General features: G+C 47.2%; 2 protein-coding genes across 4 annotated transcripts in view; one reads left to right on the plus strand and one right to left on the minus strand.

Moving 5' to 3' along the window:
- Positions 1-15087, minus strand: part of Trappc12 (trafficking protein particle complex 12) — a 42580-nt gene extending 27493 nt beyond the window's left edge. For 2 of the 3 annotated variants that reach the window (XM_035447564.1, XM_027424715.2), the window contains exons 1-4: positions 14936-15087; positions 11591-12828; positions 10094-10210; positions 358-471 (exon numbers count right to left, since the gene is read on the minus strand). In XM_035447564.1, the coding sequence (XP_035303455.1) occupies positions 358-471; positions 10094-10210; positions 11591-12823 (1464 nt within the window). In that variant the 5' untranslated portion in view covers positions 12824-12828; positions 14936-15087. Of the gene's footprint in view, positions 1-357; positions 472-10093; positions 10211-11590; positions 12829-14754; positions 14897-14935 lie in introns of those variants that run through there. The other variant, XM_027424716.2, reaches the window with a different exon arrangement.
- A 1193-nt stretch (positions 15088-16280) lies between these two features.
- Positions 16281-17700, plus strand: part of Eipr1 (EARP complex and GARP complex interacting protein 1) — a 111274-nt gene continuing 109854 nt past the window's right edge. Inside the window, exon 1 of the mRNA XM_027424718.2 lies at positions 16281-16487. Coding sequence (XP_027280519.1) covers positions 16446-16487 — 42 coding nt within the window. The 5' untranslated portion in view covers positions 16281-16445. The remainder of the gene's footprint in view (positions 16488-17700) is intronic.

Raw genomic sequence — 17700 nt, forward strand, 5'->3', positions numbered from 1 at the left:
AGGCTGCTCCACAGATAGCCTTCTGGAAACTCTTCTCAGTGGGACTCCTGGTGACACTGGAATTGATGTTAAAAACTCAGACTTCCGAGGCTATTCCTCATTGGAGGAGTTTACTTCCCTGAACATCTCTCTTTTCACATGTCTCATTTTAGACTAGGTAAGCTCTGCACTTGCTGGAGACTGAGACCCTCAGGTCACTTGGGAGGAATTAAACATGGGCAGGAAGGACCACTGACCTCTCATGGGGATCAAGTTCGGGATGTGGAAACCCTTACCCCATATTTTACATGAAAGGCTACAGTCCCCGGCAAGTTCCCAATGATAAACCATGTAACACACAATAGAAGGTGTTCTGACCTGCAAGGAGTCTGTTGTGTGGTTGGTGGGCAGCCCACTCTTGCCATAGCCTTGTCCGTGGGCTGTGAGCAGGCGTCCACACAGGTCGACCGCCGCCCTCCAGTTCCGGCAGCTCTTCGAGAAGAATAAGAACAGGCAGTGTCAACTACACATACACTTTCTTACTTTGTGGAAGCAATGCCATCCAGATCCTAGTAACCAGGGCAAAGGCAGCTGGCTAGTTGGTGCAGAGGCCAATGCCACTTGACAATATGGTCCATGTGATTTGGCAGTAAAAGGTACAAGAAGCAGGTGTCAGTCAAGACATTCAGATCACAACATTAAAGCTGAATGATACATACAACATGGGGAGGCCACTGGACAGTTCCCCCACAGCCGCTAATCTAGACGGGGCTACTCTAATGGGATGCTGCAGTTCTCATTAGGTGGATGGACTTCTCAGCTGTTCCCTTTTCCTGCTCCTGCAAAGGTGACAGACCACACCAGTCCACCTCTCAGGAAGCTTCACGTACTATATGGAGGATCAGAACACCCTTTGGTCCTTTGCCTCTTTCTGGTGACAAGGACACTATTCAGCCAAGCCACCTAGACACTGGGTAGTGATCACAACAAGGGGAGTCCACGGCTTTCCTCAGAGCAGGTCACAGTCCTTAAGTCTGAGAACAGTCAGTCAGCTGCTAGGATGAACCTGGTGCCGTGTTCCTCTGCACTGTCCAAATCACAGTCCCACAGTTTCTATGTGGGACCCATGGTCTGGATGATAGCTTAGAGAAATCTTTAGATAATTTACACAAACGCTCTCTCTAAACTCAGCAACATGCACATCTTGCAACAAACGCCTTATATACTCATTTTGAATTACAAGTGTGAAAGTGTGAGAGAGGGAAAGATTTGTCAAGCAAGAGCCAGCTCTGATATGTGTTGGAGCAGGCCAAGCCAACACAAGTGCCCTGCTATTCCCTTGCTATGCTGCTGCTTAGGCATGTTGGCCTTGTCTGGAGCAGCACTTGGTATAAACAAAGTTGGGAAGCCTTCCGTCAGGAAAAGACCTGCCTTATAGACAGGTAAGGGAAGCCTAGTGAGCAGGACAGGCAGGGACTCCCAAGGAAAACTTGGACAGTTCTGGAAGTAAAGGGGACAGTGGGGTGTGTGAGGATGAAGGGCACAAAGGCTCATGAGGGTGGGTTACAAAGGTTGGATGTGGCAGGGATGAGCCACCGAAGTGATGGCTCAACCCCCACGCTACTCAGTGACGCCTTTTCGAGAGCTCTAAGTGACTACTGACTGTACCACTCCTGTTTGCTTCCTGTGTCACAGAGCCCTTCAGCAGTCACCATGTTCTTTCCAGCTGCTGAATGGTGGCCCTGTAGGGTTAGGCAAGCAGTAAGCAGAGGTCAGGAATGGGAGTGTATTGAGAAGTGTTTAGATCCGGCAGCACTCTGCACCTGCACAATCTGCAGGTGCAAATCTAAGCAACTGCTGATGGACATTGCTACAAAACCACATGTGGGCTGTTTTCATGTTGGACTTCCCACCTGACACAGTCCAACAGCTGCTTACAACACACTTGTGGGTACTGGTGTTGGAAGGTATACAGTGGGGACAACTGTAGTGGAGGCTGTGTATACACAACATACAGACACTATGCCACAGTATACAAGAGAGCTGAACACCCACAGGGTTTGGTACTCCTGGGGTTCCTGAAAACCATCGCCATTGATACCAAGTGATGACTGTCGTAGATACCGAGTCTCCTGATGCTAAGTTTTATGATGTCACTATATGTTATCTGCTTGACACATTAGAAAGGCAATTAGAATTTGTGTGTGGGCAAAAAATATGTACATGAGAAAAACCTGCTTACATATTTTAAAAACAATTCTTATGTAGTAAAGGCTCCTATCTCATTTTATAACCACTCTGTATGGATACCCACCACAAATAAAACATTTAAATGTGCAATAAAATTATTTGTAAGGAACTTGCAGATATGAAGTGCTCCATAAATGATTAAAAATAGTAGAATGTCTTAAAAAAGCGCATGGAGCCTGCTGGGATTCTATACACTGAGCTATCTTCTATATCTCAAACTACATCTGCTAATAAAAATGAAGCAAAACTCATCATCTTAATTTTCATCTTTTAAGTGAGTGTAAATCTTCTGGAAGTGGCTTCTTCCCTGGATGAGCAGAATGCAGTAGCATTAGGGTGTTACTGGCTCCTCCCAGAGTAACATTCCCACAGATGCCTAAGATTCCTGTGGTAACCGCTGTAACTGGTCTATACATGGCATGCACTTAAACCTCAAGAAGTGCATGTTAACCTGACAGTCAAACTCTAGGAGTCACAAGGACCCACTTCCTCCTTGAGGTAACATGCAATGCCCGGGGCAGCAGCCTGAGAGCCCTGCCACCTTCATTTCTCAGGGGCCATAAGGGCGTTTGGGGACAAGAAGCCTGTGGTAGAGGGCCAAGGGCCAGGATCAGGTTTGGAACATGAAAGGGCTCTTGGTAACTCAAGATCAATAGCTACTTGTGATTTGGATCATCCGGTCTTGGTCAACCAGGCAAGTAGGCAAACGGGAAGGAGGGGTTTCCCTCAGACTGTTATGTAAACAAAGTCACCAGGAATGGCAGAGGAAACCACACAGTGCATGCTAGCTATTGCGTAGCTCTAGCTCACTGCTTCCACGCTACACCTCCCCAGGTCTTTATTTCCCGATGAGAGAATACAGAATTCTCATTGGACTCTAGTTACTCTGTGCTTCAAAGACATTTTCTGGCCTGGGAATAACTTCTTGTCACCTAGGGAGGGAGTCAACCGTGACCACAGCCCTCTCTCCTCACTAATCTTCGGAGCCAGTCAGGACAGAGGAGTCACTGCCCTGCCATGGTCCCTGAAGAGTGGGTGGGGGATGTTACAGGGTGCACACCAAGCAGCAGATCTCTCAGGACCTGTTAGGACAGGGGACAACCTGTAATAGGTGCTGGGAGAGCATGTGGGGAAGGTGCTAAGTCGTTCCACAGTGCCTGGCTTTGCTGGCTTTCCGAGGCATGGCTAAGGTGTCATCCATCAGTTTTCAAGTATGAATATGAACTAGCACCCTCTAGGCAAGCTTGTGTAATTTGCTTTTATTGTTCAATACTGCTCTTCAAATTTAACTTGTATTTATGAATGCGGCTGTGGCTCATTTATTGCAATCGCTCCCAAGTGTTTAATTGGCTGCATATAACTTGATTTTCTTGTGTTACTTGCTCTTACAGGTTTTTTTTTTCTTTAAAGATTCATTCATTCATTCATTCATTCATTCATTCATTCATTCATTCAATATGTACTGCTGTTTTGCCTGCATATATGTCTGTGTGAGGGTGTCAGATCCCCTGGAACTGGAGTTACAGACAGTTGTGAGCTGCCATGTGGGTGCTGGGAATTGAACGCGGGTCCTTTGGAAGAGTAGCCAGTGCTCTTAACTGCTGAGCCAACCCGCTATTGCAGGTTTTAATAACATGTTTTAGCAACAACAAATATGTAACAAATATTCTTTTTTTGTGTCTTTTGTGTGGGTGCACATGTTTCTGTGCATGTATGTGGAGGCCAGAGGAGGAAGCTGAGTGTCTCCCTCTACTGCTCTCTGCTTTACTCCCTTGAGACATCATCTCTCACTTGACTGGAAGCTCACCTTTTTGGTCATGCTGGCTGGCTGGCCAGCCAGCACCTGGGACCCATCTGTGTCTTCCCCGGTGCTACAATTACAGGCATCTACAACCTGGTTTTTATGTGGTGCTGTGCTGGGGATTTGAACCTGAGCCCCATGCTTATACAGCAAGCACTTTTACCCACTGAGCCACCAGTTGCCAGCCCCTGCAACTTTTTTCTTCTTGAGACAACGTCTCACTGTGTAGCCTTGGCTGGCCTGGAACTTGATTTGTAGACCAGGTTGGGCATGGACTCAGAGATCTGGGCCTTCCTCTGCCTCCTGGTACTGGGGTTAAAGGTGTTCACCATCGTACCTGGTTATAAAAGATACCTTTGGAATGTCTTTCCATACCTGCACATAGGAGGTTTTTTTTTTTTTTTTTTTTCCTCACATTTTGTTATGGTTTCTTGCTTTTGTTTTGAGACATGTCTGATGAGCAGCCCAAGCCTGGGCTGGAAGCTTCCTGCTTCCACCCAGAGGGCTGGGTTTCTAGGCATTCTTTTCATTTTGCCTGGCCTCTTGTGAATCCTGTTTTTGTTGTCAATCACTATCCCCTATGCCTCCCCTCTCCTTTTTCTCTGGTGCTGAAGACAAACCTCGGGCCTTGTGCATACCAAGCAAGTACTCTGCCACTAAGCTACACTCCATCCTTTCTCCAGGAGTTGTTGGGTATTCTGGATCTCAGAGACAGGAGCAGTTGTACCCTAGGATGGCCCTGAACTTGCTATGCAGATTGTAGATGTGAGCCACCACATCTGGCTTTCCAACTATTCCAAAGCCTAATGTTAGAGGTGGGTCTGTGGGGTCAAAGGTTACAGAATATCCATGTACTGGCTGGTTTTATGTCAGCTTGACACAAACTATAGTCATTTAGGAAGAAGGAACCTCAATTGTGAAAATGCCCCCACTAGACTGGCCTGTGGGTAAGTGTGCAGGGCATTTTCTTGACTGATGATTAATGTGGGTGGGCCTGGATCACTGTGGGTGGTGCCACCCTGGGCTGGTGGTACTGGGTTCTATAAGAAAGCAGGCTGAGCACACCATGGGAAGCAAGTCAGTAATCAGCATCCCTTCATGGCCTCTGCATCAGTTCCTGCCTCCAGGTTCCTGCCCTGTTTGAGTTCCTGACCTGGCCTCCCTCAACCCAGGATATTTAAGCCAAATATCCTCAAGTTGCTTTTGGTCATGGTGTTTCATCTCAGCAATGGGAACCCTGTGACACTCCACATTACTAACTGCTGTCAAGCTTTTCTATGAGGCAGTTTTAGGGACAGCATGTGCTGCCGACCTCTGCCCAGCTGCCGGGGTTGGGATAGTTCTGCTCTGCTTATGTTTCTGTGATCCCTGCTGGAGTTGAGCTCTTCCCATAGTTACTGGCCACGAGATTTCCAGGAACCTCTTTATGTCTTCTGTCTCTTTCCCCTACAGCCTATTTCTTTTCCTTCTTAGTTTGAGGAGTCATATATATATATATATATATATATATATATATATATATATATCTTCTGTTCAGTTCTGCATATTTGGCTTTAGATTTATCCAAAGCAGTTGTCTTTTTCATTGTTCTTCCTCAGTGTTTACGGTTTTTTTTTGTTTTTTTTTTGGGGGGGGTGGTGACAGTGGTGTTGGAATTGAACCTCAAACATGTTAGATCATCCCTCCATTTCTAGCTACACAGCCAGTCCAAGGATGCTGCCACCTGTTTGAAATGATAATTATTTCCTTAGTGATTTTTGCTATTCTTAGCGTTTTCTACCTTCTTTTTCCCCTTCTATTTTCTTTTCTTCTTCTTCTTTTTTAAATCCCCTTCTATTTTCAATGTGAGATGTTGGTAAATAATTTTTGTTTTTTTAAAAGTTAGTCTTTGAAGCATGACATGAAAAACTTGAGGCTTCAAGGAATCTTTTGGAAACTTCATCTCTACTGTGTAGGTCTTGCAGCACTCTGATGATGAAGTTAGTTTGGAATGAGGAAAATTTCTAAATTTAAATAAACAGTACTTTTTAAAAAACAAGGAAATAAGATAAGACTCTGAGAACTGAACACAGGCACGCTCTGATCTTCAAAGCTAAGACAGATCATCTGGTGTGACGTATCCGAGTAGCAGACACTTAAGTACATATCTTGTCTGCTTGCCCTCAAAGGGCATCGTCCATTCTGCCCATGACACCACGGCAGTGACTAAAATGTCCTTCTCTCCAGGCAGTGACATTCACTTATCTGTAAATTACAATCTTGGAACACCCTGATGAGACTTAGGAAAATATATTAGGAAGCTCTTTCCTCCTTAAGATGGTAGGAATTCCTTTAGGACACAATTAAACACCATGGTCTTTTTACAAATACACCACTGTCCTGAAGATGCTTCCTGGTTGGGACCTGCAGTAAGATCTCCCATGACCTCAAGCATTTTCAATGTATGGGGGGTGGGTGTTGGTGGGAATACAATCATGTATTAACACTAGGAATAACCATGGATGGTGGGAACACAGAAGGCAGATGGATTACAATCAGTGCAGGGCAGTGTGTGACTTTAGAGATGTACTGGGAAATGAGGTCATGCTGCAAGTGTAGCCTGTCCGTCATCAATAGAGGGAAGGGGAACACCTGCCCCTGACCATGGGAAGGTCTGCTTGCTTTACCAGCTCACGTGGGCCACAGAGGTGTTCGCTGACAATCTCACCGACAATTGAAGAGAAGCAGACACTTAGAGCAGCTGTTTCTGACTGTTTAAAAAACCAGCATCTTGCTTTTTTTCTCTGACAGAATCTTATCTTCTTAACATCTAGCTATGGAACCCAGACTGGTCTCAAATATGTAATCTTCCCACCTCAGATTGTTGGAATTACAGGCACATGTTGACATGCTGAGCTACATAAAGCTTTTAATCACGGGAATAATTAGAGAATCATTTCAGTAAGAGAATCAATGGGACATTAGATTGACATTTACTGAAAATTAAACCCTAATTGTTATGTATATAATACACTGGGGCATGTGAACCACTGACCTTTCTGAGAACACAATGGTAGTGCAGTGAAAGATGCTGAGAGGAATGGCACACTGCTGCTGCTGGCAGATCCAGGCTTCCGCTGATAAATGCCAGCCACAGTGACAGCTGCCTGTTTCTGTTACAGGACAAGGTCTCTGCCAGGGTTCTGTACTCTTCTGGGTTATTGAGTGAAGACCTGTGTTTCTGGTGACCACACGACTGTTCTAGAAAGAGCAGTGTATAGAGAAGGGAGGTGTGGAAGGCTTGGTCTCTCAGACTGTGGAACAGGGGGGGACTTTATCCCAGGGACAAAAGGTCCAAGGGATTTCTGATGCTGACTGGACCTAAGGAACTGCTATTTAAGCTCTGAACAAGCGGCTGTCTGTGGAAGGTGCAAGTGGCGAGACTGAGGAAACAGGCCAACCTTCACTGCCAGCATCAGGAAAGCTGGCTATCCTGTCAGGGCTAAAGATGCTGAGATAGAGGCCCCTCAGGTCAGTGAGTTTGGGGTGTGAAGTTTTAAAAATTATAGTACCAAGTCTCTAAATTTGAGTACACTGAATAAGTGACTGTGAAGGTAGTAGGCCTCCAGAGAGTGAGAGCTAGCAACTTCTGCTATCTTTTTTCAGAGCCAAAAGATTGATGTGAAGCTGAAGAAACATAGCATGGAATTTGTTTCAAGTCCATCAGAAATAGACACACAGATACACAGACAGATAGATGGGGACACGGACACACACACCCACCCACCCACCCCAGACCCCTAGACACAGCCCAGTTCTAGTAGCTATTCTGTAAAGCATCAACCCCAGTTCATAGTTTGTGGCTCAGAAATACTATGTTAATACTATGTCAAGTGACAGGAAGTAATCAACAATCAACATCCATCAGAAAGCATGGTCTTCAGGTGCTCTGCAGAAGAGGAAGACCTGGGCACCATGGGGACACCTAGGGCATTTGGATGTCCGCCCCCACCCTTACCCCCTTTTTTGGGGAAAAGGTTTACTTGAGCTCATACTTTCAAATTACAGTCTATGGCAGTGGGAAAGGCATGGAGGCTGGGGTGACTCTGTCCTTTGTGGTGGAGGCCCCTCCCTTGTTTTGGGGATTAGGAAGTAGTCAGTTTGAAAAAACAAAACTACGCCCAAATCTCAAAACTACACTTTATGAGACAGTGTCTCATGTGACCTGGGCTAGCATTGACCCCACTGTGTAGCTCAGGATGACCTTGAACTATGGTCCTCTTGCATCTCCCTCCCCAGTGCTGGTATCACAACACCTACCACAGTTTTCCAAATTTTTTTAAAAAAGAAAAGCTCATACACTTTCCCTCTCTAGCCCCAGAAAGGGACAGAAGTGAGACTTTTGCATCTTTGAGTCTACACAAAGACTGGACATGGTGGAAATGCTCTGTCCCAGAGCAAGGGGAATCCCTGTGCCCTCACTTGTTAGAGGCTACAGATGTTTGAGAGGTGTCCTGAGTCACAGCCAGGGAGTGGTGGATGTCTTATCTTTAATAGCAGCTGCTAACACAGCAGTGTGCCTTTTTTCCTTCATGGACAGGTTCTCTTGAATTCAGATGCCCAAGTCACATGAAGGATTTTTTTCTTTTTTTTAATTATTATTGTATCAGTCAGGGTTCTCTGGAGTCACAGAACTTATGGAATGAATATATGTATAAAGGGAATTTATTGGACTGACTTACAGGCTGCAATCCAACTAATCCAACAGTGGCTAGCCGACTTCTAGAAGTCGAAGTTCTCCTGGTTTTAGGTCATTTGTTGGAATGATGTAAGAGTCAAAACACATGTCTTCATAATCTGTATATTCATAGCTTCAGTATCATTGGTGTCCTATTGTTTTAACTGTTAGTGCTGGATTATTAATTTCCTCTATTATCTAGAGTATTCGTAGGGATGGGAGAACAATAAGAATAAGGATTACTTCAGGCAGGATAGTCTAGATAGTTTTTACTTCTTGGGCATCTATTGTACCTGTTAACAGAAAGTCCAAGAAGCCAGTAATTGCTCAGTTACACAAGGCTGAGTGTCTCACCTGGTCACAGCAATAGAAGAGTAACTAAAATATTTTGCCTGAAAAATTAGTGGAATAAAGCAGGAAACCGCCTCTCACTCAAAGTTTAAAAGTGAATGAATCCTTTAGACTGTTCATCATAGTTAGGAGAGTGAAAGATCAGGCAGAGCATGGGCTTGACCTCTCATTTCTCAAGTCAAACATCATTTTCCAGATCCCTTCCATACGGCATGCCCACTGACCACTTGGACATGGACACCGTGTAGTAGCAACACCAGAGTTCATGAATGAGGCAGGGGAAGGGGGTGCTGTCTTAGTCTGAGATGAGGCTACCATTTGAGTACTTCATTACCAGAAGGTTGCCTGAGGATTCCTATAGGAGATATGTGTGATCAACTTCCAGGACCTTCCCCTCATAGTGAAGAATAACAAATAACACTGTGAAGCTATCCCTCAAGCCAGGAATTCACTGCAGAGAACTCAGCCTGTGTAGGGCGTACAGTGTAGGACTAGCAGATTAGAGAGACCTGTTCATAGAACATGGTGATGTTTGACAGTGTTTAGGAATTCGCCCGTTAAACAGTAAACCTGGACCAATGGAGCACATTTGATAAAGACCATAAAGACAAGGTGACATGGGCCTGTTGTCATAGAGTGTGTGGAGGTTCATTCAAGCCTGTGAAATTAGGGCCAGTCTGGGCGACAGTGTGTCTCAGAAAACAGAAAAGAACAGACAAGCGAAACAAAACAAACTATCTGCATTTGTTCTAGCTAATGGGCATCTCTGTTGTCTGCAGCCCTTTGATAACTTAAAGGAACCAAGTGAACTCCAAACGAGCAGCATGTTAAGGGAGTGTTCTTTGCTGTCCAGGACTGACACGCACCAGGCAACACTTTCTGTGCAACAGCTTCTGGTGCTGTATTCAGGGCAATTCACTTGTGGGGGAGGAAGAGACTGTGAGGGAAGCCAGGCCTTATCAGGAAGGACGTGCTGAAGTCAGTGTGTTACTTACAATGAGTTGCTTCAGCCCCACGAAAGACTGTTCAACCGAGCTGGCGGTTAAGACTTCTCTTCTTGCTGCAGCCTTCTCACCCAGGAAGCGAAGCATCAAGTCCTTAACTGCATCTCCCTAAAACAGTGAGGGAAAGATGTGGAGACGGTGAAACGCTCATGGAAAGCTGCAACCAGCCAGAAGCAAAGCTATGACTTCTAGAAGATTCCTCATCTTACAGCTATCCTTTATTTCAAGAGGTAGCAAATCACCATTAGATTGGGTTTTTAGCAGAGACCACAACTTGGCCAGGACAGGGGCTTTTATTGATGGATGGGTTCAGGAGAGGGCCCCCATGAGGTGACACACTGAAGACAGGGACCTGTGGTCACTTAGAGCAGCACTATGTGGAAGACTGAACAGGGCTGTGCCCGCATCCCACCAGTTCCTCAAGCTTACTGGGATGTCTTGGGGGTGTGTGGGTGTGTATGTGTGGAGTTACCTGCATTGACATCAATGCTGGTGGCTCCTTCTTCTCCTTTTTTTAATAAATTATTTAAATGTATCTTATGTACATTGGTATGAAGGTGTTAGATCCGCTGGAACTTGACAGTTGTAAACTGCCATGTAGGTGCTGGGAATTGAACCTGGGTCCTCTGAAAGAACAGTCAGTGCTCTTAACTGCTGAGCCATCTCTCCGGCCCCTGGTGGTCCCTTCTTAATGATAAGTTCATAGTCAAGGTAAACAGGGCTCTGTCCCAGCCTTGTCCCAAGCCTAGGGCTCTGGGCTTGCTGGAGTTGGAGGACAGACATACTTTAAGTCTATTTCTGCACTGGGGCAATTTTTATCTCCCAACTTGATTCTTCTGGTTATGCCCACCTGGAGACAGGGTGGAGGACATGAGGCATTACTTCAAGCATTTTACTTCCTTTAAAAGGGAAGTCACATAAAACCAGGTGGAGGAAAAGGTTCATATGAGCTGCCTGGGGAGGCAGAAGCCTGGAAAGTTACAGACCCAGAGCCATGGACATTTTGAGGTCTTCATCTCCTTCAGTCATCCACTAGCCCACTCTGGGTCTGACCTAATCTCCCACTATCAGGTAAAACCTTCAAAATGCACTCTTTTGTAAAGATTTACTTTTACCTATGTGAGTGTGTGTGTGTGTGTGTGTGTGTGTGTGTGTGTGTGTGTGTGTCTGTCTGTCTGTCTGGGGGTGGGGGTGGGGGTATGTGAACATGAGTGCCAGGCCTGCAGAAACCAGAGTTATAGGCAGCCATGAGCTGCCTGATATGAAAGCTGGGAACTGAATGCTAGTCCTCTGGAATTGCAAACACTACCAGTGAGCCATCTCTCCGGCCCTAGAATACACTCTTCCTTTATTTACTTTCTTCCAAAATTTATTGACATTCTGCCTAGGAGGCTAGAGTTATAGCTACTGCCAAATACCTGCTACACACATTTCTGGAAAGAGATGACACGGAGTGAGATGTGGACATAGAAACATTCCATATCCTACCTGGATGTTGTCAAACTTGAGGCCAGGCATGGTGAGGTTCTCCTTGTCTATGAACACAGTGCCATATTGCTGGGTCGCTACCTTCATCAGGACCTCTCTGGTCTCTTGGCTGGGAAGCCATGCATCATTCCTCCGGTCCATCTCGCTCATGCTCAGGGCTGTGGCGAAGGGGTCGTCACTCCCGGCAAACACAGCCTGGATCTGTGAGAATGGCTTTGGAGACTCAGGGACGTCCAGAGGTGCTGGGGAAACACCTGATTCTGATCGTTCCATCCTTGTAGAGTAAGATGGGCTGGTGGTATCTGGCGACTTTTCTCCCACAGGGGCAGTGAGTGAAGAGAGCTTTTCTGGAACTGGGGAACCTGCATTGGGATTACTGACTGAGATGAAGGTAGAGGTTGTGAAGGAATCAAAAAAGTCAGAGGCCAAGGAATTGGAGCTCATTGTGTCTCCAAAAAATGTACTTAGGCTGGGACTGGGCTGGACCATCGGAGGAGGGGTCTTGGCTGACGTCTCACTGGTGCTACTGAAACTCGGAGACTTTACCATCTGCGACTCAAAGCCGTCCTGCAGAAACAAGTGTGGCTGGGAGGGAGCAGAGGTGGCCTGGCTGAAGATGGTGCAGACAGGTACAGGCTCATCTTTTGAGGAGGACTGACTGGACGACACTTCTGAGGTCCGTTCTTCTGGGTGAGCTTGGCCATTACCAGGCCCTGCGTCCTCTGTGCCAGAGTTCTCCAGTGCAGGCATGCCAGTCACATCTTCCTGCGTTGAGTCTTCTTTGAGAGATGCTCTGCTATCAGGTGTCATGTCTGAAACGTCTCTGGGCGTGTCGTCTCCATCGGTTTCGCTGCCATTACTCAAGGTGTCCCCTGCTTCCTTGTTCGTGGCACTGGGCATCCTGCCATCAGCAACACCTCCTGGTGGCTCCACAACATCCTGCAGGCAGCCAAGGTCCCCCACATCACCCTCACTGTTGTTGGGAGAGTCAGAGATGAGCACACTCTCCATCATGTGCTCGTTGAGCTTATCTACAAAGTTTCGAGAGTCTTCGGATGAGGGTTCCTCATTCTCTTCAGACCCAAACTCGTCTCCACCAAGATCGATAGTCTCCTCGTGATACAGCAGCTGGCCCTCCTCCCCAGACACCGTCGCAGGGATATTTTCAAGCCCCACCTGGGCTGGAGGAGATGCCTCACTTGGGCTCTCTTCGCCATCTTTAGCTTTTTCCATGTTGCCTGAAAACAGAGACAGTCATAAATCACATCACTGTCTACTTCAAGTATTGATAAGTAACCTGATCCCTGCCCCCTCAAGAAAGGATCTCACATAACCTGTGTGTGCTTGGGCTTACAAACTCTGAGGTTCTGAGATGATAGGCTGTGCTCCATTTTCTTGTTTCTCAGTGTGTCACAGGTTTTAACGGTTCCACATCCAAATGGTACAAAATTAGAAATTTCTTTTTCTCATTTATTTACTGATTTTTAATTGTGATAAAACACACACACACACACACACACACACACACAATTTACTGCTAGCCACTTTTAAGTGTGCAGTTCAGTAATGTTTAGTGCATTTTCACTGTTCTCCAATTTGATCAACTTGCAACTCGAGCATTCTATAGCCATTAAATCCACCACCCTCCACCCACACACAGACAACCATACCTCCCATCTTTTTAAAGTTTCTAGGGATCCCACTTGAGCAGAATCATAAAGCACTCATCCATTGTGATGTATAGTCTTACCAGTGAACAAGGGCTGTCTGTACTTACTGTGAAGCTGCCCTCCCTCTTTGTCCCCCTATCTCAGGCCCAACCACGCCTATCTTATAGTGTCCTCCAAGGGCCCTTGTCTAGGTACAGGCTGAGAACAGCAACACATCTTGACAGTAAAATCACGCTCTTGAGAACAGCTGGAAGGTAACCATTGGCAACAGACACTCACCCATGGAGAGACTTCTCTGCTGTGTCCAGGACCCTCAGTCCAGAACTCCAGCAGGACTGCTGCCTCCCTAGAGAACTCTGTAGGATGTTGTGAGCACCAATTCACTGATGTCCTTTGCTCACTCTCAGTCAGACCTCTTTGGTCTTCTCTGATGGATGTTGTGAGCTCTGACAGGATGAGGCTTCACTGTCTACTTCCTGCTTCTGTCTGCTGTGTGCTGTTTGCTTTCTTTGCTTGCTAAATGCTCACTCAGTGAGTGAACTATCATTGCTGGAAGTATGGCTATCATAGCTCATTATCCACACTTTACAGAACATCCATGCTGCAGCATGGATGGGCTTTCATTCCCTTTGACAGGTGAACAACACTGTACTTCAGGCATGGTGTGGTTTGTTTATCCATTTATCCATCACCAGATACTTGGGTTTCATCTAGCCTCTAATGACCATTCACACTGCTGTCAACAGGATATGTGAATGTATCTTTGAAATTCTAATTTCAGTTCTTTGGTACGTCCTATTCCAATGCCCAGAGATGGAAGTGCTAGATCATATGGTAATCATGTTTCTTCTCCTAGGTCCCCCCCCAACTCCCCCACAGGGTTTCTGTGCAACTGCTTTGGCTGTCCTGGAACTCCATCTGTAGACCAGGATAACCTTAGTTGGCCTTAAATTTGTTATGTAATAGAACTCCTGATCTTCCTACAGCACCAACATTCCCATCTTACTATATTTATTCATTTGTGTATGTATGGTCAGAACACAAGCATATCTGGAACCAGTTCTCTCTTGCCACCATTATTTTTCCTTCCTTCCTTCCTTCCTTCCTTCCTTCCTTCCTTCCTTCTCCTTTTGAGATGGGGGCCCCCTATTTAGCTCAGGCTGATCTCAAACTTGAAGTCTTCCTGTCTCAATTTGCCAAACACTGGGCTTACAGGCATGAATCACTTTGCTCGGCCAACACTACTCACTCTTCAGTGCTCAGGTTAAGGCTGTCTCTTAAGGCACCCCGCGTTTGGCTTACTGCAGTGTTTAATTGTGGGGGCATGAAACACCGAGGAAGGCAGGACAAAAGTTGGGGTGAAACAAAAGCATATCATGAACACTGGTGATGTAACACGGACACCTACTATGCATGCACATGAGCCTGACCCTCACTTTGTAAGGGAGAAACTGAGGCTGGGGTGGGGGGGGGTGCGGAGGGCGGGGCGTGTACCTTGTCCAAAGCCACAAACCACAGACTTGGCTAAATCAAAAGCCAATCGCTGCGGGGGCTGCCGCAGACTGGCGGGTCCCAGCCCGGCGTGAAAGAGGGCGGTGACTACGCGCGGACACCGCCCTTCGTGGGAAGGTCGAGGGTCCCCGGCGGTCCCTCCTGACTGCAGCCCACTCCTCACCTGCTACCCGCCCCCGGGGGCGGGCCCCCCACGGGTGAAGAGGGTCCGAAGAGTTGACTGAAGACAGGAAGCCGACTCCAGATCAGAGTTCCCAAGCGCTTATGCGCCTGCGCGTGCCGGCTAGTAAAGCCCGACTTCCGCATATGCTCAGTTCGGGAGCTCCCACTAGAAGCCGGAAACCAGGAACATTTCCGGTTTAGGACCGGTGGGCGGGACCGTTCAGTATGGGTCTCAAGTCAAGGACCCTTGTTTGTTGCTTCCTAGTGACAACTCAGAAAAGGCTGTGACAGTGTAAAAGCACATCTGTCATCTCCAAGGGGCTACGGGTTTATTCTGCAGCCAACGATGAGTGGCTATAGCTTGGGAACACAGATTCAGGTCACCTTAGTTAAATTCTGCTGCCCGACATGGTAACAACTTTACAGTAAGTTCTTACATTACAGTTCTTACTTTACAGTAAGAACAAGAAGTAAATCTATACACTTCTCGAGCACACTTAGGAAGCATTGGGTAGGTTGGTTACAGCAAAGCAGGGATCCCTCTGCTACAGGCCTCAGGTACTGTCTGATGACACTGTTAGCGTTTGGATTGGTGGAAGCTAGTGGCCAGAGATCTCACCAGAAAGTCACAGTGTTAGGCACAGAAGTGGGCAATGGATGGCTACTAAGGGAGCTAATGGTAGTGTTTCATAAACTGCTGTCACGAAGGCCGGTCCGAGGTAGTGGGAAAAGTCACAAACACAGAGGAAATGTGTGTAGATCCAGAACTCCACAGAACCAGGCCAGTGAGTCCCCCGTGATGCATTCTTATCTTCCAGCACTTTCCATGCCAGGACATAAGAGCCCTCCATCTCTGGGGGCTCTGGACAGTATAGACCACGGGAAATGTCCATCGTTGCACCTCACTGCTCACCTACACCACTGCGGGCTTGACTCAAACTTGCAGCATCTCGTGTTTAAATGAACATTTAAGAGCCGGCTCCTGCAGATGCGGGGGAGCTGAGATGAGGGGAAGGTAGGGGGAGCGGCAAGAGAGGACGAAGGGGGAACTGGGATTAGAATGCAAAAAAATAACATAAAATAAAGAAAAAGGGTCTGCTCCTGAGGTCCTGGCAGTGCCCTGGTGCCAATTTAGCTGCTCTCTTTATCGTGCAGGGGATGGAAGAACAGAGAGCAGCTCCTGGAGCTAGAGCGCCGCCCTGGTGGCCGCCCATTCCCGCGGCATTTGCTCCTGGCCCCGCCCTCCAACCCAGCAGCCCCCGCGGCTCCCAGCCCACATGAGAATCCAAATGAGCATGTGTAGAAGAAAAGCACGGCTGCTATTGGTTATCAGGGAGGAGCGTACTGATGACGTCACGAAGAAAACAGGAAGTTGGCCGTCAATAAGCCGGCCCTGAGCGTGTGGTCCATTTTTTTTTTCCCCCCGGGCAGGGAATGAATGGGTTTTGGCCGATTGCTGGTGAGGCTGGACTCGGGCATTGAGGCGTGAGCGGCGGGGCGAGCAGAGCGTCATGGAGGACGACGCGCCGGTGATCTATGGCCTGGAGTTCCAGGTGGGCATGGAGGATGCCGGCGGTCAGTACCTGACCGGGGCCTGACCCGAGGGCGAGCGTGCTCATCCTGATTTCGAGGATTCTGGGCATCGCGGGCGTGGTTTGGGGAGAAGTGACCCGCTCGGAGTATAGCCGAGTGAGGCATGGACGGTGTGGACAGCAGAGGGTGAGCGCTCGGCCCCGCAGGTGTCTTAATCACACCCTCACTACTGTCACCTTGAGGAGCAATTATTGAGCACAGATGTGTGTGCTGGATACTGCACAATACGAGTCCGACAGAGAGGGGCTCCAGGGGGAAAAAGTTCTGCGTGGGTGTTATAAAGCATTTTGCGCACTCGGGTTGGGAATATACCTCTCCTTCTTTTTTTTTCTTGTGAACTTTTACCTCCTCAATAGCTGTTGAATTCTACTTGTTTGCTCCGCCTCCCACTTTAATCTTATTCGTGATGTGTGCAGTTTAGGTTACTTACTGATCGAGTGAGTAGTGGAATGGGGTTTTCGTCTCCCAGTTTGTCTCAGGGGAATCTTGTCTATAGATTGGGATGGTTTATAAATGAGATGCATAGCCCCAGCCTCTGGGCTCCAAGTTCTCAGGCAAGCCTCATGTAATTGAGACAGAGCATACACATGTTCGACGAACTGTGTTCAGGTCGTTCCGTGTACTACTAACAGCCTCTAAGCTGAGGGATACCTGATGTACGATCAAAGGTATAGTGGAAGAGGACAGGGAGGTTGGCTTAAAATCTGCACACAGCGATACACATCAAATCACAAGGCCAGGGCGCAGCAATCTCGTGCTAGGGAGGAGATGAGTGGTTAGCACTGTTGGCAGGAGTCAGGGAAGGCTACTGGGCCTGTGCTAGAGTCAGCCTGCTGCTTCCTGAGGAAGCCTTGTACTTGGGAGCGTCCATAGATGTGTGTCTTTAGAGGTTTTTTGTTTTTGTTTTTGTTTTTAAGATTTGTTTATTTTTACTTTGGGCATATGAGTATTTTCCCTGCATGCATGTATGTGCCCCGCATGTGTCCATGGTGGCTAGGGACATCAGAAAGAGGGCATTAGATTCCTTAGAGTTGGAGTTACGGATGGTCAAGGGCCAATTGATAAAGGTACTAGATTCTCTTCATGAGCAGGGAAGGGGTTCCCATGCTAGATCCTGCTTACTTAGTGAAAGTTCTCCAAAAGTTTCTTGTTGTCAGCTTGTGGGTTTGGTGG

Source organism: Cricetulus griseus, chromosome 7 (assembly GCF_003668045.3).
Source record: "Cricetulus griseus strain 17A/GY chromosome 7, alternate assembly CriGri-PICRH-1.0, whole genome shotgun sequence".
In the NCBI taxonomy this organism is placed as follows: Eukaryota; Metazoa; Chordata; class Mammalia; order Rodentia; family Cricetidae; genus Cricetulus; species Cricetulus griseus.